At 40.9% G+C, this 20,318-nt stretch overlaps 1 protein-coding gene across 1 annotated transcript; it reads right to left on the bottom strand.

Moving 5' to 3' along the window:
* Positions 1-5,738: 5,738 nt before the first annotated feature.
* Positions 5,739-18,854, bottom strand: rexo1 (REX1, RNA exonuclease 1 homolog). The gene is made up of 16 exons (XM_065955725.1): positions 18,530-18,854; positions 15,773-17,619; positions 15,524-15,625; positions 14,197-14,407; positions 13,858-13,997; positions 13,612-13,749; positions 13,025-13,148; positions 12,782-12,907; positions 11,068-11,208; positions 10,837-10,950; positions 10,630-10,703; positions 9,899-10,009; positions 9,643-9,758; positions 9,381-9,519; positions 8,965-9,085; positions 5,739-6,857 (listed from the first exon to the last, which is right to left on the bottom strand). The coding sequence occupies exons 1-16, from the start codon at positions 18,717-18,719 to the stop codon at positions 6,769-6,771; spliced, it is 3,783 nt and encodes a 1,260-aa protein (XP_065811797.1). The 5' UTR covers positions 18,720-18,854; the 3' UTR covers positions 5,739-6,768.
* Positions 18,855-20,318: the final 1,464 nt, after the last annotated feature.

The following is a 20,318-nucleotide window of genomic DNA, read 5'->3' as shown; positions in this document are numbered from 1 at the left end:
TCTCCTCCCCTGGCTCTTTTTCCTCCTCCTTTCGCTGTTCTTGGCTGTCAAGCTATATTAGTGTCCGATAGAAATAAGTCATTTAGAAGAGGCTCTGTCGGCCAGCCCCTCAGCCCCACTAAAAGCTCCAGGATTAGGTCCCAGAGGCCTTTGTCTCCACAGCCCGCAGGATTAGGGGAGATTTACTGAGAGGAGAGAAAAAAAGTAGTTATTTCATGGCACTTTCATGATGAAACCTGGCCAAAGCTGTGTTGGCTGGGGGGATTAGAGGCACACAAAGAGTGTGGTTGTGTGTGACCCTCCCCATCCCAGAGCCGCCAATACTCACTCACAGCCACCTCCTCCTTCTCCTCCAGGATCATTTCCCCTTCTGCCAGGCATGGTTCACCTTCTGCCTATCAAGATGATCAGGGTTCAGTCTAAACAGCTTCAAAACTTCATCTTCAAAGTCCATCCAGCAACTAATGAGACCAACACCCACTAACATCATGCACCTTCAGGCATCAGTGTAGCAGGTTTAATCACCACAATGTGGTGACTGGTTTTGCATGAAAGACTTTGGTGCAGAGTTAAATGAGAAGTTAGTGGATTTGAGTCCCTCCTGTTGTGTTGAAAAACCTCTCAAAGAGGAGTCATCCACTTACACATGCACAGATTACAGCGAGTAAAAGACTAAAGGTAAAGTCACATTGCTAAAGGTGTGCAGGTGACACCACCTCATGCAGGTTTAAAGGGTAAGATTCAAGGACTTTCTTTGCCAAATATACTTGTAGGATGTGCTCAAGAAGTAAAATAGTGATTCCCTCATAGACTCTAGAAAAATGTGGTTGTCCTGGTTAATGAACTGGATCTGGATCATTACAAGATTAATCAAGCATTAAAGAAGGTATTAGTTACCTTTTTAAAGGATGCCTCATGAGAAAAGTATACGCAGCTTCTTTGATAAATCTTCTAGTTCAAACGTTTTCTGTGACCTTTTTTTCAAAAATATAGAAACATCCACTCTGTATGTTTCGACAGCAACTATTCACATCGTCGTTATATCACTTTCAACAGGCCAGCGAGGTCTTAAGTGAGACCTCGCTGAGCGAGTGAACCTTCGTCAAAAGAAGTATAAACCTATATTTCTGCATTAGTACCAAAGAGAAAGAAATGAAGTTGCCAATAGAGTGCTGCAGGGAGTAGTCTTACAACCGGAAAATGAGATCATATTTTTTTTAACTTGTTTTCAAAGTCAGTGGGTTTTTGTTTGTTGCCTGAGGTGTTATTGTGTCACATACATAGCTCAGTAAAAAAACCCACTTTCGCGTTCAGTTTGTTGAACTCATAGAAAAGATGCTCAAACCAGATCATATCATATTCTCTATCAGGATCTCAGTTTTGGGTTTTAGATATGTTCACATTTACAGAACATGTACCTTACTGGGAGCTGTGTGTCCTTTGATTAGGGTTCAGATTTGGTTGCATGTGGCTGAAAAATACAGAGAAAATGTAACAAAAAAAAGCTGCAAATCCTCATAAGTACGAATCTGGAACTATTAGAAATTATTTGGCTCTTCATTGAACTCAGTAGAAAGTATTTACCACTTAATCTTCTGTCTGGAAAATGTAGAAAAAGTAAAGTGGAAACATCAGTGGTAGACTCAATGCACCTGTTGTTGTAAAGAGTATTCGCTGATAGTAGTGAGGCTGTGTGATGACAGCTAAAGTAAGTGAGGGTGAGGGGCGGTTCATTTTCTCCTTTTTTCTCATTGTCTTCTTTTTTTGTCACTTAGACGTTTGTGTTAATGTCTCTTGTTTAACAGATGTTTCAGAAAGCAACCCCCTTATGTTTAGGCTTTCTTTAATTACTTATCAATAGTGGAAATTGGTATTGACAAGAGCCTGTCAGGAGGGGACCTTTGTAGTTGTCAGTTATCTCCAAGGAAGGCGCCCCCCTCGGACACCAACTGGATCGATCGGCATGCAGAACACAATTGAGGGGCCTTCAGGGGCTGCGATGATCGTCCGGGAGCATGTGGCCTGGAGAGGGGCGAGCAGGAGCAGAGCGAGGCTAAATACTTCTTCATGGAGGGGAGAATCGATAGGGCCGGCTGGCCTTTGACCTGAGGGAGGCAGGGAGAGCGGGCGGCGGGTCAGTAGGACCTCTTAAGCCCCTCCGAGTGCCCGGATCATGCTGTGAGGCCTGACACTGGCTGTGACACACTCAGGGCTTAGAGTGACATTGACCTGTTTGCAAACACACAAAGTACACAAGAAAAATCTTAAATTTACACACAAACATAGAGCAGAGTTTATATGAGAATGTTTAAAGGGAGCAACCAAATCCTTAAGTCTAAGTTCAGAAGAGTTTAAACCCTGAGGGATGCATTAAGCTGCATTAATTCATCTATTATGAGACCAAAAGCTTCCAATGAGTTTCTTATGATCTAGTTCGGCCCCTGGGAGCGCGGCTATAAGCAGTTAAAACGACAGATCAATAAGAGAGGACTGAGTAAAGATCAGTCTCTTAATTGGGCCGGAGAGCTGCAGATTAAAGATGGAGAGCCAGAGAGACGGGCAGCTGCAGGTGTCCTGGGGGTCAAGGGCAACCATAGTGGGGTACACTGGGGTGTGAGAGCTGACCCCAGACCAACAGAGAGAGAAAACAGACCCGAGGTCAAGGTTTCTTAAGCCTCAGCTCTTCAGCTGCCTTTTAAGACCTGGTGATAAAACAAACTGTTTAAACAAAGATTTTTGGTCGAAATGAAGATAAATATGTGCAAAATGCTGCTCTTTATCCACACCAAGAAGTGGTGGAAGAACACTCCATTTGTGCACATATTTAACATAGTTTTCTATTTTTTCTTGATTTAATGACCGCCTTACACTTCCTCTCTGTTTCATTTTATCGAAGAAAAACAGATATTTCTTTGAGAAGTTGTCTGTCTGAAGTATTCTGATGTTTCAAATGTGATTTAAACCAACTGCAGTTATTTCGACCAGTTAGTTGTATAAATTGTCACTATAATGTGTCTCTGAAGTTGACACTATAACTATGTCAACTTCAAAGAGAGTTGGATCTTTTTCGGGAGTTAAATTTGGATGCAACAGATGTAGAAACTTATCTTAAGGATCTTCAGTGCTCTAATTATTAGTCAAATAACTGATGAGTTGATACCAAGCATCTGCCAGCTTTTACCAGCTTTTCTTTTAATTTGAGCATATGTTATTTTTCTTGTCTTGTAAAATCTGAAACATGTTTGGGGGTTAGGAGCTGATAAATGAACTAAGTAAAACAACTTAAGACTTAATTTAGGTTCTGAGGATTAGTGACAAGCCTTTAAACATTTTAACAAGCCTTATATGACAAATAAAATTGGAAGTAATGACACCAGTAGCTGTAATCCTAAATACCACAAGAAGGATTTCCTGGCTGAAAGTACTCATTTACAAATTCCATTAACGTTAAGATTTATTTCTCCATTTAGAGTTGAGTTTAAAAATGGAAAAACTTCCAAGCTGACCTCTCCAAATGTTTAGTCCAAAGGATATTCTGTGTATTATACTAAGTACATATCCAAATGATGATCCAGACAAGAAACTGGAGACGACTCTTATGATTAATAAATAATAATAATAATAAAGTAGTTCCACAATATTCTCTACAGATCACTTAAGCAGCTAATTGTTTCAGTCGATTCAGGCAGTAGGCAGTAAAGTGTTTCTTTGCATTGAGATAATGCAGCTCTCCATCTCTCAGCATGGGGTCTGTTTTCAGAGCCCCGACCCGCTGCTTTCCCCTCGTGACCCACATAGTCAAAGGTGATCACAGGGGAGAGAGAAAGAGAGGCGCTGATCGAATTTGATAATGAAGACGACCCCTCTAAGCTGCTTTGCTCCACATGTTCAAAATCTCTGCAACACTCAATAAACACTAGGAAGCCCCCCTCCCTGTCACTGGAACATTGTGTAGGTATTGATCCCTGCTAACTGGGTCCTTTCATACCTGGGGTCCGAGTCCCGGCCGGGGGAAATGCATCCTGACATGTGACGGGAGGAGCTTAACAGGCAAACACACTGAAGAAAGGATGGGCCTCTCAGTTTAGCATTTCTTTCCTATTTTTTCCAATTTACACATCTGCTGAAGAAAGAGAATTACAGCCGCTGCACCTGCTGTTGACGAGACACATAGACCACAAGAGGCCCCGACACTGTACAGAGAGAAATCTGTCACACTGTCACAAACTATTTTTTGCAGCAGAGGTGTAGAAAGTATACAGCTATCATTGTATACAGTAAGTACACAGAGCTTTTACTAATGCAAAAAAGATATATATTTAAAACTGTGAAAAAAGACTTCTTAATGTGAGCGGAGTGAAAGCATCAAAAAGTTACTTTAATTAGTTCCAAGTTAATTTAACTAGTTTTAACTTTGACACCCTTCAGCGCTGATGTAGTTGAAGTTAAATGTATCTACTCCTGAGATTATTTGTCCTCATGGTCTGCAGACGGCACGTAACATGACAGATTTTGGCATGCTGATATGAAAGAAGAAATTAGTACGCCCAATTCAAACATCTTGCTGGTGACCTCTTCACATATTTCTCCAGTAGAACGACTTGTTTTCACCTCTACTACTTCACTGTTTACCGGCTGATTTCAAGCTTTGTGTAAAGATACTTGCACTGAGTCTTTTTTAAAAGTGCTTCAAACCAGTTGTTGCACCTACTCACCAACGCACTATCCTTCATTAAAACATTTCACAAGGATTTTCATATTTTCCATAAAAAAAGTAAAGGTCTTGTGTGTTCCCATTATGAGTGGACAGAATTGAAAAGTGGGTATATGGCAGTGGGATGCTGTTTGGTAGGTTAATCTGTAACTCTGTGTTTGCTGTGTAAAAGGGGATGAGTCTATGTTTTGAAATTAAAACTTTGCAGTGGGAAGCATTATTACAGTAAGAACTTCAGAACTGCTGTTCCTTCTTTTTAATCTTAAAGGCTGAAAATCACATCCTTTTGTAAACTGGACTATATGCAATGTGAATACACAAACTACTGATTTGGGAACGACAGCTTTAAGGTTCACTGCACATACTGGGACAAATTGAAGGCTGATTCTAAATAGCTAAACTTGGATACCTTTAAATGTTTTAAACTCTGAAATCTCATGAATCCAGGCTTTCTGAGTGCACGTGTTGTTGCTTCACATGTTAACATTTTTTTTAATCTACTGAATGAGCTTGATTGCTTTTTGTCGAGACTGTGTGTTGCTGCTAGCCAGGACTCCCTTTTAAATACTTATTTTTGGGCTTTTTGTGCCTTTAATGGAGAGATAGGACAGTGGATAGAGTTGGAAATCAGGAAGAGAGAGAGAGAGAGAGGGGAATGACTTGCAGGAAAGGAGCCACAGGCGGGATTTGAACCTGGGCCGCCTGCTTGGAAGACTACAGCCTCCATACATCGGGCCAACCAATGCGCCACCAGCGTCCCAGGACTCCCTTTTATAAGAGATCATTGATTTCAATGGGATAAGCCTGGCTTAATAAGTAACTCAAATAATCTTCTGGGATGTAATGGAGATAAAGTAGCAAAAAACAGATGCTCTTAAATAAACTACAAATAACTTTTAATTGTACAGTAGTGTGTATGTACTTTGATTTGATTTAACATTTGATCCCTGTTTCTGCATGACTGTTGCACAAACAGGGATCAAATGAACGGGACTGTTGGGATGTACAAACAGAGCAATAAATCTTGTTTTGACTAATACTTTTTAATAGAAAAAGTTAAACAACAGAAAAAAAGAACATATAAAAAAGGAAAATGCTTGCAGCGTATTTAGAGCACTCAAGTACTTTTTTTCAGTCAAATTGAACATAAAACTGCACAGGTTAGCTGGTACTCACTAAATGATAATTGTGTGTATTCAACAGTCCTAATTTAACAACACTAATTCTCATTTTGTGTCAAAATGGAGGAATAACATGTCATAGCTGCTATCACAATGATTCCTAATGGTCTTCTTCATGCAGGTGGTCTTGTCTGAACTATGTTTTATCGGAACTATGAAGTACAGTGATATATTCTATCAAGTAAATAGGTAAGAAGCAGAGAGCTTTTTGTATGATCAAGTATTATAGAATTAGTCAGATTCAAGGGATGACCAACAACCTGGATAAGAAACGCATAATAAACAGAGCATCATTGACAAAAAAAAGAGGTGCAAAGTGAAAAAAAACAAAAAAAACCCAAGTGCATTTACAGAATAATGTTCAACACACTTAGACATCAATGCACTTTCGTGTACCTAACAACATGTAATGTGTTATTCATTAGAAGTCAATGCTTTGTAACACAGATGAGGTACTCAAAACTCAGGCTCTACAAAACAAGAGCTTTTTCTTTAGTGCAATTAAGGCTGAAATACAGCCTGCCATAAATATCATATCAGTCATGACCACTGAGTGGAAAATGCCCCGGTATTTTCGCTATATAGAAAAGTTTTATCCATAAAATGTTTGAGGCCTCAAAAGACATGTCTCAAATAAACAGGAATACATTTAAAGTAATGTTATTTAGAACAGAAATACCTAGAAGAAAATGAAAAAGACTGTTTATTCAGGCTCCTATTGCTTTGACTGACTGGTTTTTTTATTCATTAGGCAGCAACATCCATACTCTGACCTTCACTCTCTGGGAGCAGATACCCTTAACTTTCTTCCTGTAACTATCATGAATGCAGGAAGCTTAACTGTGGAAAAGGAGAGAGTAAAGGGGTCAGAGGTCATCTTTTGAGCTTGGCATCCTCCTTGATCTTCCAAACCATCAGCTCCATGCAGGCAGAGGCGTCTTCACTTGAGTCGTGGCCGTCCACTGCAATCACATGCACAAACAAGAACAAAAGTTTTGTAACCTCAGTACTGAAATGTCTAATAGCATGACATTTTCCACCAGTTAAAAACAGACAAAAAGGCTGTATCTAAGGTTTGAAGAATGTTAAGAAAATCGTAACAAGAGTCTACAGTCGTGCTGGCTGCTCTGAGAGGCTGCACTTTTGACTGTATATAAAGATGGTCGACACATCTCCATCATAGACCGTATATGGATATAGTGTAAGGGTCGTCACCCATTGTTTTATAAGATGACTTTTAAAGATGTCCCTACATTGAATATGCTATTTTAAACCAGCTTCCAGTCAACCAAGCAACATGTATAAGATGTTGAGCTTATGGGGGCCCTAAGCCTCCTGGCAAACAACTACAACACACCCGCCTGGCACTAATTATGCGTAACTATTAGCCTAACTAAAATGTAAAACAGATGAGTTGTGAAAAAAATCACCCCCTGTACAGTGTGTATCGATAAAGATGGTAAAGAAGTGTTATTGATACCAAATCATTATTTTTTTGAACCAGGCTGCATACATTTCTGCTGTTAAAATGAAAATTGTAATTTGGGTCCGTCTGAGACTCTTGGGGCTACTGAAGCCAGCCTCAAGTGGACACTCAAGGAAATGCAGTTTCTGGAACTTCCACATTGGCTTCATTATTCAACACTGGAGGTTGCCACTCTGTCTCCACCTCCACTCGGTGTACAAGAGTGAAGCCTAGATACCTGCCTGCGACGAGCGCTGGCAAATAAGGCTGGTGACGCCATATGGAGCAAGAGTTTCAGAGCGGAGTCTTTCACGGTTTTGAAAAAGCACACATTCAACGTACCGGTACATCAATAAGTCCTGAGGACAACATCATTTAATGTTAATTCATACAAAAAACCTTTTGATATGATTCAGTCTGAACCAATGTTGTGAACCAACCAATCAACAGATCCACACCGCCACCCCTAAAGCTGAGTCTTTTTAATTCTCTTCTTCTGGCACTGGTTTGTTTTTTTAGATAATGAAGAGGAAGAGACGAGAACACTGGTAACTTTCCCAAAGCAGCAGATGCATTTGAACTTCATCACTGTTTAAGTTTTCCTTTTCATCAGATATGATGGGAATTCAAAAGAAACATCATCGGGCTTTTAAAAACTTTGAGAAGTTTCTTCACAGTCTACTAAAAATGTTGCAACACTCTGCCTTCAGTTTGCACTTAGCACAGGGGTGACATCTGTTGGTGAAAAGTATGTATTGCAGTGGAATTAATTGACTGCATTGAATAGATTAGACCAGCAAATACAAGACTGACCACACACTGTACATATAATGAGACTGAAACACTTAAGAAATACATCCTCTGGATATGACAAAATGCACTATAAGGACATGTGTGAGTCTAATCAGTGAACTGAATCCATCCATTAAAGTTTGTCTTACTACTATTATTGATCTCCAAGAATCAAACTGTTGTTTTATGTTTTCTTACAAACTGTTAATTTTTTAGCATTTTAAAAAAATGTCTCCCTCTTCAAAGCGCCACTCTTTTGCTTTTTTTTTTGTAATTGTCTCTCAACACATACATCCTAACAGATGCTGACTGATCAGTCAGTCAATCTACATGTTTGTGTTTTCATGGAATTTGATAGGGTTACATATGGAGATTATGGGATTATGCTATAGGGCACAAGTGGGCTCAGGATACGGATGAGGGAGTCTGTTTGTGTAACTTGGGCCATACATAATGTGACAGCGGATTAAGTATTCATCTGTGTGTTAATGGGGATGAAATGCTTTAAAACCTTTATCCCCACAACTGAAAATATTTTTCTTGGCTATGGAGACTCAAATGGTTTAATGAATTTCCTCATTTTGCTGTTTTGAGTCCTAGAAATTCCATAATAGTTATCCCCCCCCCAACACTTTGACTTCTTTGTCACTTACCACGACACCGCTTAAATGTTAAAGGCATGTGATGTAGTTTTATGACGCTAACAGCACATGACATTTTAGAACAGATAATTATACATGTTGTTAATAACTTGAATGATAAAGCTTTTTAAAAACAACAGGGCAGCAGCTGATAGCCGTGTATTTTCTCACCGTTGTCCTGGATGATGCGTTTGAGGTGATCGGCCATCAGGTTCCTCAAGGCGCGTTTGAAGGGTAAGCCGAGGCGGTGAGGGAACACGATGGCCGTGTCTACGACTGTACTGTGGATCAGCTAAGAGCGAGGGACGGAAGATGAGAGTATTAGTAAAGGTTCATTTTTCTTATTTCAGCTCAACAGTAGAAACTCATTGTCTCATGATCTAGTTTATTACATTTTATTTTTTATTAAACTGATTTGGTTGTTCTATATTCTATTTTACCTGTTATCTTCAGTCATAAAACTTGAAACAACGTGAAAAATTAAGGAAGTACAAAGTGCCAAAAACGGCTCTTACTCAAATTTTGGCCTTACATTTTTAGGATTTCTGTCTTTTACTGTCGATAAGTTTGATTAAGATCAAGTTTACCTTCAGAGCGAGCAGGTCGCTCTCCAGACTGTGTCCTATAAGGATGGATTCAGCACTGAACATACTAAGTAGCACAGCCTGAACGTCTCTCAGACTGATGGTGACGTCCTCCAAGTCCTCCTCCGTCACACCTGAAAACCTGAGAGATAAAGTATACACTGCTTTACACGACTGTGACACGTTTGAGAAAGTGGTAAATCTGTGACTTAACTAAATATCTGACATGACCCACAGAGTGTGAAGTGGGAGGAGACAAACTTACCGCGTGTTGTAATCGACCACTTTGCTCTCTGGTTTGACAAATGTGTCGTAAATGACCTTCATCTCAGAGTCGATGACGGTCACCCTCGTCAGCTCCAGGCCCTGCTTTGTATAACACTGATTCACCAAAGAGCAAAACACAAGATTAGAAGACTGTATCACACACACCACAATCAAAATACAGCCCTACTGTAGAGGTAAAAGAAAAAAAACTATTCAAGTCGTCCTAAATTTCCACAAAACACAAGATGACTCACCATCTCGCAGTCCAAAGCAAACACCCCTCCGTTGCCATCAGGTGGGAGAGCTTTACTGAACGTTGTGACGAAACCATCTAACGACTCTTTACGCCCGTCCTGAACATGTTGCTATGGGAACATGAGATGATTTAGGTTTGGGGAAGTTTATCAAACATGTTGATTTAAAAAAAAGTCAGAGGGATGTTTATTATAGTTATACTGGAAGTATATGGTTTACCGTTTACGGTCATTAACATAAAGAGCTTATTAAGAGACTAAGGTTGGCTTAAAGGTCACACATTGTGCAAAATACACTCTACATGTGTCCCTAGTCTGTCTACAAACCACCCAGTTATGAAAAAAAGTCCATCCTCTTCATTGTTTGCCTGCTCCACTTTTCAGAAAATGTGTGCTCAAACAGGCCGTTTGGACATTTTACCTTTGTGACATCACAAAGGGCAGTAAACCCTCGCCTAGTCGAATGACCCTCCGAATGCTAGGTGTTTGTTCTGCCAAGCCCTTACAAAAGTAATGTAAATCTCTGACAACAACCAAATGTTGACTAAAAAGGCTTTAGAAATGTTTTCAATTGACTGATCAAAGTAAATCTTTGTTCTGTATCTTTATCCAGAAGTTGTTCCGTTTTACATTTCAAAGTAGCTTTCCTTTATATATGAGCAGATTTTTATCAGTGACAGCCCATATTCCTGACTTCTGCAGAAGTATAAAACATTCTTTAAAGATGATACCTTGCAAACTTGGCATCCTGGACTACCCACAGCCGCAGCACAGCAGCTGTAGTTTGTCTCCCAGCCTCCAGCCACTGACAGAGAGGAATGAGTTGAGAAATAGGACTGGAGAGATGGAAAGGGACTTCGATTTTGCAGAATGAATGCTGAGCTAAAAATAGACCAAATCTTTTGTTTCTTTATTTGAATAAATGCAGGCAAACTGACCTTTATGTCTGCGCAGACGTCCCCAGTGAAAGGTACATTCTTCTTTACGAACACAGCTGCCGTTGACGTTGATTTTATACTCCGCTCCACAGCGACAGCAAATCTTGTTGAACGCTGAAGACACATTACAGAGCTGAAAGTTCAACAGTTTCTCGACCACAACAATATCAATTTGATTCAGAATTGGCTGTTCGAAATCAGAGAGCGCTGTAGGGTCATGTGGCTACTCACGGTCTGTAACGGGTTTTTTCTCAGGGAGGTTGTGAATGACAGCTCTGCCTGCAGATTCAGGGTTTGTTCTCGGGTATCCATTCTCCTGGAACTGCTCCTCTGTCATCAGGTACGCCTGCAGCCTCTTGTACAGTGTGGCTCCTGAAGTCAAACATAGAAACAGGTGAAACACATGTAGGCTTTGTGCAGTGATGTCAGAAACCTACTGAAAACATGTGAAGAAGAAGACAGAAGATGGATTTAATTATATTCATTAAGTGTAGCAGTCACTCAGTCTGTAGGGACTTGGGTTGGGAATCGGAGGGTCGCTGGTTCAAGTCCCAGTGCGGACAAAAAATATGGAAGTAATTGTTCTGGTAGCTGAAGAGGTGCCAGGTCACTTCCCAAGTACTGCCGAGGTACCCTTGAGCAAGATACCGAACCCCCAACTGCTCTGGCGCGCTCCCTGCATAGTGTGTAGCACCCTGCCCTGACATCTCATTGCATGTCCTCACGTCCTGTTTGTGCGTGTGTGTACTTCAGATGTGATAAGCATGTCTCTCAATAACAAAGGGTAAAACCAGAATTTCCCACAGTTATTAATAAAGTATGTACAATTAAAATTAAATAAGAATTAAACATGTTTGCTTACTGAGAAACTTTCAACACGATCTGCTACATTTTGTGAACTGAACATTTGCCTACAGAGTTTCAGTAATGCAATGAACCATCAAGATTACACGGAAAAATGACATTTTCTTCAATCTAACATTCCAGTCCCAGAAGAGAATCAGTTTTACTTTAATGTAATATAAAAAGTATGAGCGAGTTCCTCTTAGTGAAGACCCGATTCTGCCCCCCAAAAGTCCCTCAAACCCTTAACTGAATCATCACCTCGCTCATATTATTTAGGCTCTGTTTTTTCAGTTGATCCTGATACAGAAACGTGGTCCGCCTTTGGGAAAAAAATTATATTGCAAAAGCAAGTGTGCATTAGCCTGAAAAAATTCCCCACAAAAGTCGCCTCTATTTGATGGACTTGTTCTGGATTCAAGGTCAGGAGTCAAGCATTTCATCTTTTACTTGATAAATGGCCCAAAGGATTTATCAGTTCATATCCTGTTAAGTAACACAACTCAACAGTTCTTTCAGGAGTGCGACAGTCTCGTCAGCAAATCAACTCTGACGTCAGGTCATGAGGCTGGGAGGTTTGTTGCCAGCAGCACCTGGAGGATGTCCCATGAGTATATGAACAGTTTCTTTATTGCTGTTAGCTGACGCAGCACATCACTGAGTAGACTTGCTAAACACAAAGAGGCTTTTCATGTCACCTTCAAGTTTTTTCTTCTCTTCGCTTTTTTCTTCTATCAAAGGAACAGACACTTCATTTGGTAAAACTACTTTTAGCTTCTCTGCTGCATTCCCATGGAATATTTGACATTCAAATTGTTCACACTTGTGCATATGACTGACTAGCTTCATGTACTCTTTGCATCAGTGTAAAATGAGGGCTTGCCCTCATTGGTTTTTCGAGATTTAAAAAAAAAAAGGTTTAATAAATGAGAAGCTGCATTTTCAATCTGTCTTGGACACAATCGGGTAACAGAACAAGAGCAAAAATGGGAAAGAGGTGAAAAGAAAGTGGTCAAGAAATATGTTCACAACTATTCTAGAGAGGGAGCTCTACAAACACTGACAGGGCAATACTTTTTTCATCGATATAACTTGTTCTCACCGATGAGTTTCTCCTCCTGCTGTTTACCCGTCCTGTTGACAGTGAAGCTGGTTGTGGCAGCGAGGCGACCTCCTAAGACCTCCTCATGGGACTGAGCCTTCCTGTTAGCAGCAGATCCAGGATCCTCTGCAAGAAAACACATACAAGTCACCACCAGAGTGAACCATAATGTATACAATGAACTGTATTTGACACATGTGGCCTTCACAAACATATTAAACAGTGTCTAAAGGTGTGACATACTGGTGACAGCTGACGGACGGGAGCTGCTCTTGCCGCGGAGCTTCTTCAGGGTGTTGACAGCTACATTGAGGTAGATGTTCTTACTGCTACTGCGCTCATACACCAGCTTCTCCTCATCCAGGGCCTGAAACAGTCACATTTCTGTCAGTGCCTGCTTTTTTCTTTTCACACTGTTTTTTTTGTTGAGTTTTGATTAAAATCATCTCTCTGAAGATTTCAGGAACACTGTTTTAATGAGAAAAGCTGTGTGACAAGTGATGAAGTGATGAATAAAACATGAACCTGTTATCCTGGTTACACTAAATCATTTAAAGTTTTTTTTTCTCTGATTATTCAAGAAAAAGGTGAAACATCCCCCCTGCAACCCATTGAATAAGAATCTGTCAGGGCCTGTCCATTCTGTGTGATGCGTTTATATGGAGCATCTGTTAAGGCTTTAAACGGATTGTTATCCAAATACTCGACTCAATTTTGACGTAACAACTGTGACAAACAGAGAGCTTAAGAAACTTGAGCATTATTTATTATTTAAGGCATCTAGTGATTTAGAACACGTGGCACTCTTCAAAACAAGGTGTTAGTCTTACCATCTGGAAGGCGTCTTTCTCCGACGGGCAAAATTTGACACATTCGTCTATGAAAGTGGTGAGGTAGCGCTGGCGGACGTTGGTGGGAACTTTGGCCCCGAACTCAGTGGGGATGACGGGTCGTTTCATGGAACCACTCTGAAAGAGTCGAAACAGAAGAAGAACATTAAAAAGCAATCATGGTTATGAAGGGATGTTCAGATACATAAACAAAAAGGAAAAACAACAATGGTCATTTGTGGATACCTTCATGGTGGGTGTGTGTGCCACCCTCCTCTGCATGACAGTGGACGAGGTCTTAGACAAGATGCCTGCGGTGGTTTGGGGCTTCACAGTCTCATGGGACTGGTTCGGGGACAATACTCGATTGGCAACTGGTCTGACATCTGCAGGTTGTAAAAGGGACTTTGTAATTGTAACTGTAACAGTCAAATACTTCTACCTATCAAAAGGAATAGCTTGAGGCCATTTCATCTAGAAAAAAGTTTTCATCACTTCAAGAGTTGACGGGGGCACAGCAGTACACTTCTGAGAAATGTAAAACAAAAGTGGAGTTACAGTGCACATTAGAGGAGGCAGTCATACTTGTTTTGGAGGATGGTATCTGTGGGCTTGGACGGTGTGCTACCCTCTTCCTCTCTCCAGAGGAGCCAGGGCTGGAGCTCTGCGAGGAACTTTTGACTGAAGCCGAGAGCTGAGCAGCTTGCTGCTGAGCCATCTGCATACGCCGGTAACAGACTTCCTGCGCTGTGAGTCTCCTGTACGGCTGCACTGCACTCTTTGAAGGCGCATCAGTCTGATGTAAAAAGAAAAACATTTCATTTAAAGTGACCACTGTGGGGCTCTGGTTGGCCTAGCGGTTAGGTCGAGTGCACCATGTACAGAGGCTATAGCCCTTGAAGCGGACTGTTTGGGTTCGAGTTGTACCCCAGGCTCCATTCCCACAGCTCATTCGCCACCCGCTCTCCCAGATTTCCTTCTTCGTCTTCTCAAATAAAGGCTTTAAAGTCCGAAGTAAATCTAGAAAAAAATGTGTTCAGTTTGTTCTTCAGATGCAAAGTATGACGATCGCAATGACAAGGATTAAGTGAGGTCACTCTTTAGTTTAGGCCCAATAAAAATTTAGTCTCTGCAAGAGTTCCACGTATTTTAAAGTCACACTTTTTAAAGTCATTTTGTTTGTTTTTATTCATTATTTTGGTCTTTGAACAGTGGTTTATAAACCAAAGCATTGAGACAGAACTAAACAGATCCTCTGCACATTTTGTTTTGTATTATGGGAACTAAATATAATGGGGGGGGGGGGGGGGGGGGGTAATGTAGTCACACAATAGTAAATAAAAACATGTCTGGGTGAGCGAGAGACAAAACAGCAACACATTCCTTGGTTGGCTTTCCAGAAATTCCATCCATAGAAGCCTTACATATTTTACTCACTTGGTTCAGAAAACAATACACACATCTTGCTGAAAATTTAAAAAAGGGGTTCTTTCTTTCCATAGCATAAATATTATTTACTGATATTATTTACTCCTTTTCCTGTATGGTGTGGGGTTCTGGAGGCAGCAAACGCCTCTTTTTACAAGCAGAAATCAAAACGTCAGACGTGTATCTATCAGGGCATGTTGCCTAGAAATCTTTAATAACATGTTTAATCAAAGGGCCAGGTTCCTGCTAAGTTTGCTTTTTAGTGCTTTATGAAACACCACCACCTAAGTTATTTAAATTCAATCGTTCAATATAAGTGATCTACTTTATTGTTAACTGACTCCTTTTTGGTTATTGTAAAACAACTGCGATATTTTTGGATAGTGTAATAAAACAGGTAAATTTATAACTGCAGCCCTGACTGACTTCCTTTAGGCCGCTCAGCGGGTTGAAGAAGGACAGAGAAGTTAAGTGACAAACTTACATTTCCTTTGGTAACACAATGGGACACTCTCTTCTTTTGACCAGGAAAGAGAGTGGTTAAAGTGCTCTCTGTGTCTTTCTCCTCCTCTATGTCCCTGGAGGGCTGAGGGGGGACAACAAAGAATGTCTAATTATTTTACAAACTGTTACAAACTTTTTACAAAAGATTTACAAAAAAAAAAAAAAAAAAAGTGTTAAAAAAAAAACTCAGGAAACACATGAACAAGTGTTGAGAAGGAAGCATTGATACCTGTTTAGCTTGCCTTCCCTTGTCTTCCCTCTTAACGTCCTTGGACTCATTGAAGATCCGCAAACACTCCTCCATCGGGTCTGAGTCAAAGTCCAGGTCGTCCTGGAAACTCGAGAAGTCCATTCCAACACCGTCCAGTTCGTCCTTACCTGCCGCGTCGTCTTCAACCCCGCCAACAGCCTCTTCGTCAGAGGAAGAGGGAGTCAGCTCTGATGCTTTCCTCTTGCTCAGACGTCCCCTTTTTAAAGCATCAGCAGATTTTCTAACCAGCACTTCTTCTTCTTCTTCTTCTTCATCCGAATCCTCCATCATTATCGGAGAGGCCTCCTCTGGACTCTCGTCTCCAAACAGATCAGCATGGCTGAGACTCGCACTTCGCCGTTTACCCTCAAGTTTTTTTCCATTTGAAGAGCTGATGTTGTGCTTCTCTTTTTCTTTACTGTTTGCAGAACAACCTTTACTAGAATTACTGCTGCTAGAACTGCTTTTGCTATTTTTCTTTACGTCCTTTTGTCTTTTACAGCTATCAAGTTTACCATTTTTGTGGTTGTGGTCCTTATACCTGCTGTGTTCCTTTTCCTTGTCTGATACCTTGGGTTTCTTGCTTTCCCTTGCAAAGTTTTCCGCATCTTTATCTCGTTTTCTTGAGTCTGTTTTTACGTTTTCTGCAGCGTTGATCTTACCATCACTTCTCTTTTCTTCTCTGCCTTCCCTCTGAGATTTATCAGAGGATTTAACCTTAACTGTGCTTTTCCTATCGTCTCTTTTCTCATGACTCTTGTTCTCCTTCTTTGCGGAATCCTGGCTTGAGTTCTTTATTGACTCTTTGTCTTTGCTGCTGCTGCTGCTAACACTCTTACTACCACTTGTTTTGTTTACTTCCTTTACAGCTTTATGAACTTTCTCAGATTTGCCTCTTTTGTCTGAACTAGATTGACCTGCTACTTTCTTTTTCTCTGTGTGGTCCTTGTGCTTCACATATTCCTGGACGTCGGAGTCCCCTGCAGAGTCCTCTTTATTCCTCTGTGTCAGTGTATTCAGCATACTTTCAGTTCTTTCTTTTTTCTCTTTCCCTACAGCGTCCCAAAGTGAACTACTGTTGCCCTTTCTCTGCTGAACATTACTAAGCGATGTGGGTCGATACTCCGTTCCAGAGCTCTCACCATCAGAGTCAGAGAAAGTGTACTTTTTTGAGTCTACACCCTGCTGCCGTGGTTTCTTCGCAGCTACGACATACTCCTGATCAGACGTGTTTGATCCTTGAAGTTTGTGTGATTTTACAGCTTTTGCACCTCCCTCTCTCTTACTTTTCGCCGCAATTCCTGCCGAGTAGTTGGACAGCGGGTCGTACTCCATATCTGTAGACGGTTTAGAATTGTCCACCGTGTATTTACACTTAGAGGAAGATGTGCTGTTTGAGTACTTTGGACTGGGGGGAGGAGAGGGGGGTTGTTGTGTTTGTATCCGAGATGGAGCCTTTTTCACTGAAGTGGGAACATATTCCATTGAGTTACTATGGTTCCCTTGCTTGTCTGAATCCAAGCTATACTTGCTGCAGCCTGGGGCGGGATTATAACCTCCTGATGTCATCTGATAGCTCCCTGGGTCGTAGGCCATGTGTGAAGGTGGTGCTTTACTTTTAACAGCATCCGACGAAGTAATGCTGGTGCTCTTGCTGGGGTTGTATGGTTCATCCCCAATCCGAGACAGCTTCCTCTTTTCCCTCTCCACCTGACTGCGGACCTCCTCGATGGCCTTATTGACCATCTCCAGAGCCCCGCTGAGGTCTCCATCCTGCTGATCCTGGGGGTTCACAACTTCTGGGTTGAAAGGATCATAACCTTGTTCTGCAGGGGGAGACATCCAGACAAGTATAAGAGAGGAGATTAGAAGATTTTTACTTGGAATGAACTAATGTGTTTGCCACAATACCAACCTCATGAAGCAGCCTCATCAAACAACAGATGCAACATTTATTTTGTGACATAAAAATCACAATTTCTGCTTTAATTTAAATTAATTCAGTGACAGGGAACCATTATTGAAATTCAGTGCCAATCTTTGGAGTATAATACTGTACAGTCATAGTTATGCAATGGACATGATTACAATTTGAAACAACCTGCATTTGAAATAATTACAAGCCAAGACTCTCTCAAAAAGTTGTGTAGAGATGGGTTCACATGAGATGTGAGGTAGTCACAGTAGGACAAGTGGGGTATTAGTCTTCAGGGAACATATGATGACAACAAAGTACTGTCCCATCAGTCAAAGCACTGCCTTATTGTTTAACTACATCCTGAGATGCATTTCCTGCTAACAGATGAGAGCGCTCTCTCTCTCTCTCTCTCTCTCTCTCCACCCACAGCATTCAAGTCCTCAAGTCCAAATCATGCTTTTTTTTTTTAAAGAAAAACACACAACTTTTCGGTTTCTAGAATATTTAAGGTCTCCATGGGTTTTGTTTGTTTTTGTTTTGCAATTGAAAACACATCACAACAAATCCTGGGCTTTTATTTGCTTGGACAACACACCTGCACAGGTAATTTAGACCTCCTCGCATCAGGAGACATAACCTTGAGGATGCTGCACATGTTCATGGAGTGCAGCTAAAGGTGATAGAAGCTGACCAGCAACGTTACTGGTTTCATCAACTCTTTGGTCCAGTCCCCAGTCCCACCCCCCCACACACACCACCACCATGTTACCAACTCTGCTCCAAGTATTCAAAGCTGTATTTCTATTCATACTCAGCACCTTTCTGTGCGGACTGAAGACCTCTCTGCTTCTTTACATCTGCTGCTGCTCCGTATGAAGCCCGTCTCTGCTTGCTGTGTCTGAAGTGACAGTACGGTCTGTTGCACCCATTCCTGCTGCCTTTATCCTCGCTGCACTCCGCGTAAAACGGACAGTCAATCCCTCGGAAGAAGCCGGTGGATCTTAACATTGTCTCCAAATGTTCCTCTCATACCCGCAGGAACACACTCGGCCGCTTTCTTTTCTGCGTAGTCTCTGTCGAAACTGAAAAATCTTTGAGAGCGACGGAACAATAACAACGTCCCTACAGCGCCATGTTGGATTGGTAAAGAGAGGGGGGGGGAGCGGGGGGGGGGGGTGGAGGAAGATGAAATATCGCGTGAATTCACGTGTCGCGCTGCTCGACGTCACGGGATTGTAAACACGCAACTCTCTCTGGAAATGTTTGACGTTGTGATGTTTGATGTCTCAGCCACAGGAGAGGCGTTTATTGTTGTAGATTTAACGCTCAGTAGCCTGCAGACTTTAAGTCAACAATGCAAAACGTAATGCAGTTTGTTTGATTAATCTCTTCACTTCCCTTCATTCAAGTTCATGAGTAGTTTTAGACTGAAGGCCTTCGGGTTATTGTTAGATGGTAGAGGCCATGTGTTGATGTGTCAGGTAGAAAACACTTAATATTTTTTTAATCACAAAAGAAACGTCGGTCCACTGTTTTTTGTTTTTAAATAAAAAAAAAAAGACACGTTTTTTGATTATTTTTTTATTTCACAGGAATCCAGAGAGGCGTCGTCCTCAGTCCGCAGGTCAAGTATCCTGCAAAGAAAAGCAACGTCAGCCAAACCCAGCAACAAATAACCACAGTTTGACATTTTGCAACATGAACCTATTCTCTGTGAATTACATTTTTTTTTTTTAAACACTGTTCATGGCTTCGACCAGAGATAAATAAGGCTGCGAATAACCACAGTCACCAACATGTTGAACTGCTCTTAAGTCAATCCAGTTGGGAGTGCATGCACGTTTACACAGTATCTTAAATATAGATTTTAGCAAGTTCTTTTTAAAGCTTTATTAGAAAATAAGGCAACCTAACGAGGAATACTTCATCTGAACTTTTTCTTTTAAAGAACATTATTTAATTATAGCCTATACATTTTTTTTTTACTTTTAATTCGCCCTGGCTTAATTTCCTTGTGTCAACACCCTTTCCAGTCTATGGCTCTGACATGTACTTAAAAACTATATATATATCATTTACACATGCTCCCCTAAAGCGTTTCATGATACCTACCTCCAGCTCCAGTCTCAAACTTCATGCTAGCACGTGCCAACAAGCCTTTGTGAACTCCAGGCAGGACACGTGATCCAATTATCTCCAGGCCCATTGATTATGACTCACAGGTGTGTTAAGCAGGTGCGCCATAATACTTGTTCTCTCTGCAGAATATTTCCATGGTAGATATTTATGTGACAATGATCTCTATTAGGCTAAGTGTTTCTAAATGTGCTGACCTTATTTTGTAATTTGTAGGATATAGTTTGCAATAAAATGTACCTGAATGAACTAAGAATGAGGAGTATTAAATGGGTTAAACATATTTTTAAAGTGTACAGTTTTACAAAAGTCTCAGGCTCTCATACCAAAGCAGTTAAATGTTTGGAGAACTCAAAGAAAAACCTAAAACACTTGTAACCCATTTGACAAATTAAACAGTTCATTCATAAAAACTATGAAACATGTAGGAAAAGAAGAGCACAATAAAAAAAAAGTGTGATCCTTGCTTTG

This window comes from Labrus bergylta, chromosome 6 (genome assembly GCF_963930695.1).
Source record: "Labrus bergylta chromosome 6, fLabBer1.1, whole genome shotgun sequence".
NCBI classification, from domain to species: domain Eukaryota; kingdom Metazoa; phylum Chordata; class Actinopteri; order Labriformes; family Labridae; genus Labrus; species Labrus bergylta.
Note: the sequence above shows the minus strand (reverse complement) of the source record. Positions and strands in the feature narration are given on the sequence as shown.

Coding starts and splice junctions, on each gene's coding strand:
- rexo1 (XM_065955725.1), bottom strand. CDS start 18,719: ATGTTAAGATCCACCGGCTTCTTCCGAGGGATTGACTGTCCGTTTTAC. Junction 13,998..14,196: donor GATACCATCCTCCAAAACAA/GTATGACTGCCT, acceptor TACAACCTGCAG/ATGTCAGACCAGTTGCCAAT. Junction 9,086..9,380: donor GCGACCTGCTCGCTCTGAAG/GTAAACTTGATC, acceptor CCTCGCTCTTAG/CTGATCCACAGTACAGTCGT.